Here is a 6,616-nt window from a genome sequence, read left to right as displayed (position 1 = left end):
TCTGGGCATTGGGGACGGGGGTCCACCAGGGCCTGGGGAGGCTCTCACCAGCTCGGCTAGGGTTCGAAAGCTGGGACCAGGCCCGGGGCTTGAGCTCCGTCCCGCAGGCCCCAGGGTGCGGGAGCCCCCCGGTCCTCCAAGCCATCCGAGGGTCCGGGTGCTGGGGATGGGGGTCCCTCGGGGCCAGGGCAGGCTCACCCGACCTGGCTGGGTTCAGAAGCAGGGACCGGGCCAGGGGACGGGGGTGGCTGGCTAACTCCCCTCTGCTTGCGGAGCAGAGTTTTCTGCCCACCCCTACTGGATACCAGGGAGTTCCTATGAGAAAAAAATGGAGTGGGACACGACTTAAAGATTCTTGGACCCGGAGTACAGAGACTGTCTGCAGGCCTTAAGCTGGTACAAGATTGACTGGTGATGGTGTGTGTGGTGGAGGCGGCAGCAGGTTTACGTGATCAGGGAAGGTAAGTGACTGGCAACCGTCTTCGACCCAGCAAGCCTATTTGATTCTTTCTTGATTTCTTCTTGGGCTGATCCTGTATGAGTAATTTTGACTTTTACTCACACAAGCCATGGGCAAAACGCAAGCTGCCAAATGGAAGGGATACTGTTACAACTAGCCGGAAAACTGGCACTATCTTGGATTTGTTCCTGGTGCGGGCTGTCAGCGTGGTTTCCAAGGAAATTTAAGTGATGGTGAGATGGCTGTCCCATGGGCTAGGAGATGGCCCAAGCCCAGCCATCTTACAGATGAGTCCCTCACAATCTACAAAATCTGAGCTAGCTAAGATATTTCCAGGAAGTAAATTGCCCCCCAACAGCTGTTGTGCTCGGGCCAGGAGAAGTGAAGGAAAGAGAATCAGCATCTGTCTTATCCAGTTCATCTAGTTAATTGACAGCCAGGTCTGGCCAAGGCCCTGGTCTCAATTATAGCTCATGTGACCCTGCGGTGAAAAGGAAAATGAAACTAGGTTAATTCCCAGCTATTACTGTAAAACCAGGTCCAAAAACTAAACGATCTCTGCAAATCCCGCCAAACCCTGGATCTCCCGCACCATCCAGTCTTCCCTCCAGTTGTGATACAAGACATTGGCCATATGGAGTTAGACTTATTTGGGGAAAGATAGTAGATACATTTAGGGGGTTTTGACTTCTGCCATTGAACTGATATTGGAAAGACTAAATGCCCTGGAAGGGGAGATTAAGGAATTGGCTAAGAATAAGACTATTCCAGACCCCAACGTCCCTAAGGCCTCAGAACACCCATAAAAGGGCATGCAACCAGCCCCAATACCCATGAGAAGGCAGATAACCAGACCCAGAATTTATCCTAAAAAACGTTCCCCACTACCTCTCCGAAAACCATTGCTCCTGCTACAGTAAAGCGGCATGATATAGCACGGAAGGGGCCCCAGGTGTAGGCTGAACTCAGAAGCAAAGGGCCTAAAGATCCGTCAGCTACTGCTTTTTTTGCTCCAGGTAGCCCATGGAAAAGGGTTGTTTCTCTGCCCCGTCCTCATGCTGAATCATGGAGAGTCTACAGGAGCCCAACTCACAACAGATTCCAGTTGCTCTCGGAGCTGGATGCAAATGATTGACTTGATTCACACCTTACTTATTTAAATGAGCAATGTTCCCAGAAAGAAGGTTATTTTGGATCGGAGTCAGACACAGTGCCCTCCCCTATAAGGTCTATTGGTTTACCTAACTGAGGGCAGTATTCGGATGTTTGAGGATGGTTTGCTGTGTATTAGTAATATAAAAGAGCCACTGGCACCCATTGTCACTGTAAGTGAACACCCCCTGAACCAGAAGGAATATGTACTAACTGCAGACACCCCTCCCACAGAGGGTATAAAGGGCCTGCGGTTTCTTTTCTAGAATGTGGCAGAGATCCGACAAAAGATTTTCAATAATGAATGGTTAGGTTTTATTGAGGCTACGGACGTCATATGCTGTCAGGAGACATGGGCCTATGACCACATTTCAATCAATGGGTTTAGATCCTTCTGTTCACCTACAGTCCCCTCATCTGCTAAAAGGGTGGGTTTTTAGTCCTTGTATCAACTGCGGTTGGGAACATCCAAGTAAAGAAACTCTCTTTTAACTCTCATTCCCAACTCGTGGAGAGATCTTATCCTGAATAGTTTAAGTTTTACTATAACTATTTAGGAATTCAACCAGTGGGGATAGTGAAGTATCTAGAACTCCTACTCTTGGACCAAACAGATAAAGCATCAAATGGGGTTTCCCTCCTATGGGCGGATGATTTTACCATAAACAAATGCACCTTTAGTGGGAGCCACGTCTGCGGAATCAACAAGGGGCTGGCTGATCCCGTTGGTCACTTCACGCACTTGGCATATCGAGAAACCCTAACAAGATAAATATGGATTTAATGGTGGAAAATTATGTTGATATGTAACCTTTGTGGGGAGAGGCAAAGGAAGCACCATCGACCATATCCTTGTGTCAGATGACCTGGTTCCGCTGTTAAAAATACTGTAAGGTCTGCCCCTCTCCTTTTAGTGATCATCATCCTATTACTGTTACTCTTCCTTGCACACTCCCAGTTCCCCCTATGTCTGGTAAATACAAGTCCATGACTTATATTAAAACAGGGGGGTACACACAAAATGGCAACATGTAGACCCAAGAAAAAAATTCACAGAAGTGGTGAGCAGCAATTATATGGCAATCCTAGCCTGTATGGGAAAAAGCTGTGAGTCAGCAAGCATAAGCGAAACATTTTCTGGGATTTATCAATCCATTTTCAATCAATTAAGGATTAAGAATCCACATTTGGTACAACCAGTCAGCTCATGGTTTAACTCAGAATGAACAAATACTTATAAAGTGTTAAAATGTGTAACTCCTAAAATCTCCCGAGATGCAGTGGCGTTGACAGCGTCTAGCAGGAACTATAAAATTGCCATAGAAAAAAGGAAGGCGAAATAAGAACGAAGGCCTGGGATGATCTGGAACAAGCAGCAGCTCTGAAAGACAGAGCTTTATGGTAAATAAAGAATAGGCCATTCTTTACCAAAAACAGAATCGGGGCTAGATTTCCATATAATGGAGCAAAAATGAGTTTCTCATTTTGAAAAATTACTTATCCCTAGATTGCCTGATAATACCCAAAGACCCCCAGCTGACTCTGCTGTCATCTCTGTGGCCTTAGTTGAATTTAGGAAGACCATCTCAGTGGGGGAAATATGCACACTCATACTCTGTTCCACAACAAGCAAGGGAACAGGACCAGACGGGGTGCCAGCTTAGATTTTTTATCATAATTTTGAATTCTGGGCCCGCTGCTCGCAAATGATTTTAGATCCATAATAATAGGGGGGCGATTGAGTCGTGGAAGCAGTCAGGTACAGTCGCTATGGAATGTACCTAAAAATCATCAGCAGACTGCACTACTTGATTCGTCTAGGGACATTTTTGGTAGGGTCATTTTAGGGTAACTGGAAGTATTGGCGAGTGGAAAGTCCTTTTTTACCAAAGTGCAATATGGGTTCCGCCCAGGATTAGGCACCACTGAGAAAGCTCTAAATCTTTCCCGAATCTTGGGTAAATATGCCAAGGCCAGGTGAGGCACCATACATATGGCTTTCATGGACCTCTCCTATACCCCTCACATAGTGGACAGAAATAAATTGTGGGACATGCAGGCGTAGATTTACCTTTATTGAGTGTGTTAAAAAGTCTCCACCAAGACACAAACATGAGAATTTGTTACGCCCAGATTTGGCGCCTTTTTTATTTCTTTTTTATATTAATGCCCTTGACTTCTTTTCAACGAATTGTCTTCTGACGTCACAAAAATTGGTTCGTGTTTAGTTCCTGTGTTACTATATGCAGACAATACTATCCTTTTAGCTCGCACTGCAAATGACCTGCAAGCACTTTTAGATAGGTTTTATACTTTTATGCAAGGGCTGAATATTAAGGTAAATAATGCCCAATCTTGGATATTAACACGTGGACCAAAGACTACCGGCTCAAAGAAGTTTTTTTAGTGGAAATACACCTATAACGAAAACAATACATTTTTAGCAATTTGGTAATTTTATTTAGTGCCATCCTGAGATGGGGCCGTTTAATTACCTAAAAGCCAAGGGTGAGTGATTGAATCAGCACAACCTTAGCTGGCAGGTGCTAGCTTTATGTCACCTGAAGGTGTTGCCATAAGTGAGCACTTTAGAAGCTTCTGTTTGTTACAGCTCTGCATTGGTCATTGATGTGGTGTTTCAAGAGATTTCAATGCTACAACAAATTCTTTTTTTGTTTTTAATTGATGCTGTTTAGCAGCACCTTCTTCTTTCCTGCAACTGTACTGTTTCAAAGTGTGTACTAGAACTAATACTCTTTCAGTACTGCCTTAATTCTTCAACTTACACTACTTTCAGTAGATGCATTTTTACAGTTTTTGCCTTCCTTTCCCTGCTCGCTTTATTCCTACCAGGTTTTTGCTTCTTTCCTGTTCAACATTATCCCTCTCAAGCTCCTCATCTTTCGTAGATATGAATAATGTTCTCTACACTTGCTGCTTCGAACTTGTGTACAAGGATTCATGGTTACATCTGGCACGCTAGGTGTTTTTCCTCATCTACTGCATTGCCTAATGTTAACTATTATAATATCACAAAACTTATCCTATTCACAGTCCCTGCTCTTGTTTATATGTTCTACATGTGGCTATTTTCAGATAGTATCTAGAACAGCAATTATGGGTGAGGAACGTACTGAGCTTCAGTGTCACCTTGAGGGGGAGCCCAAGTGCTTTATCCCACATGCCCATTAGTATGGCTTACTTGCATGTTTGGCACGCTCATGATGTAGTTATTCTGAATATTAGAATACCTCCAGTGTTGTTTTTTTATGAGCTTTGTTTTTTTAAGCAGGGCGCCCACTTTTCCTTAGACTCCCTTTTCCTTGTCACAAGTGCCCGATGGATCCTTGACACAATGTCTCGGTTTACTTTCTGTAAACACAATCTACTGGACAGGATTTACAAAGTGAATCATAACTTGGTGTGTTACCCGCAGCATTAGTTTTATAAATCTGAAAGCTATGCAACATCCAATAGCTTCAGTGCATTCAGGCTGCTCGGGGTTAGTGCAAGTGAGTTCATGCAGATCGTTTTTTTAAACAAATGAACTGTCCACAATTATTGTGCGCCCAGGAATTATCCGAGAAGAAAGAGCTCTTAATTCCACCAATATCCTTCTCCCATTTTCATCTATTGTGCCTAACAAAATGCTGAAAGTGTTCTTCTGTGCTCAATAGAACTTTGACTCCTGAAAGTTACAAGAATAATTTGAAGTCTTACCTCTGTAAAATCTGAAACAAAAAATGAGGTCGTTCCATCGTATTCCACAAAATGTTTAGGGAAGAGTTTAATCCAAGTGTCATCTCCATAGAAGACAATCCTTTTACCTGCACTTTTTGCTTGCCATAATAAGTTGTCTTCCAGTAATGCAGGGGAATTTAGGTTCAAAATGACATCAACAAAACCTGGTATGCTACCAGTCATCAAGGCCTGTTAGAAAGCCAGCACAGAGACATAGAAGAAAAACAACAGTAATAGTTAGCAACATTTGAGACAAAATCATATTAAACGCGCTATCTTCATACTTACAGACGAAAAAAATAATAGTAATTGTTTGTATACAAGATGATTGAGTTTTATCTTTCTAAAGATGTTTTGCAATTAAAGTATCATTAAAGGTGTATCTTCGTAGACATTTACTAGAATAGACTCAAGACCATAATACTGTGGCCCAGATTTAAGTTTGATGTTTAAGAGAACTACATTTTTATGTCATCAACTCAATCTGCAGGTGTTAGTTTTTTAAAGGTATATTTACTATTATACATTTGCCATTATTATTTTATAAAACTAGCACTTGTCTTTAGCATAGTGATGGTAGAGCCCATCCAATGAAGCTGTGGATGTTGACCCCCTAATTGTGAATCCACACAACAATGCAGAAAAGAACTACAATAGAGATCATATATCAATCAATCAATCAAAAACAACTTTATTCGGTTTTTCGCTAAAACCATAAACGTTACAACATATCCACACCTCATTAAAAGACTGAATCTTAGGGATAGATAAAAACAAATAAATATATAGAATTAAAAAAGAGATCATATCAAAACAAGGAAGGCACATGAAAGGGTATTTGAAATGCCAAAAAGTTGACATTAGGGTTTGCATGTGTTGGTCGTGAACGTCATCTACTTTCCAGAAAAGATCTGTTGCATCATCGGGCAGTGCTGCTTGTGCAGTGACAATGGCAAAAACAGTGTATTAGTGCAAAAGGAGGAGGGGCACAGCTAAGGTACATAAGAATGCAACAGACTTATTCCATAGTATTTTCAGTAACTTTTTTTTTTTTTTTAAATATGTACATACTTTGGACACACAAACAACACTAAATGAAGCTAACATTACCAATTTGTTACCCCTAACATTCTACAAAAAACTATTTGTGGTTTGCTTATTATTGTATGTAGCCTGTATGGTTCACTGACATGACACTGTGCGCCAGGCTGCAAGAGAAGTGACAGCAGGCGTTTCATTTACAGATGAAACTGTGGCAGTTAG

At 42.2% G+C, this 6,616-nt stretch overlaps 1 protein-coding gene across 2 annotated transcripts in view; it reads right to left on the bottom strand.

The window, feature by feature from the left end:
• Positions 1 to 6,616, bottom strand: part of PIGG (phosphatidylinositol glycan anchor biosynthesis class G (EMM blood group)) — a 1,313,866-nt gene that overhangs the window by 1,150,457 nt on the left and 156,793 nt on the right. For both annotated transcript variants that reach the window (XM_085636625.1, XM_085636626.1), the window contains exon 3: positions 5,333 to 5,542. In XM_085636625.1, coding sequence (XP_085492751.1) covers positions 5,333 to 5,542 — 210 coding nt within the window. The remainder of the gene's footprint in view (positions 1 to 5,332; positions 5,543 to 6,616) is intronic.

The sequence above is a fragment of the Triturus cristatus genome, chromosome 2_1 (assembly GCF_964204655.1).
Source record: "Triturus cristatus chromosome 2_1, aTriCri1.1, whole genome shotgun sequence".
Classification (NCBI taxonomy): domain Eukaryota; kingdom Metazoa; phylum Chordata; class Amphibia; order Caudata; family Salamandridae; genus Triturus; species Triturus cristatus.
This window is presented reverse-complemented; position numbering and strand designations above follow the sequence as displayed.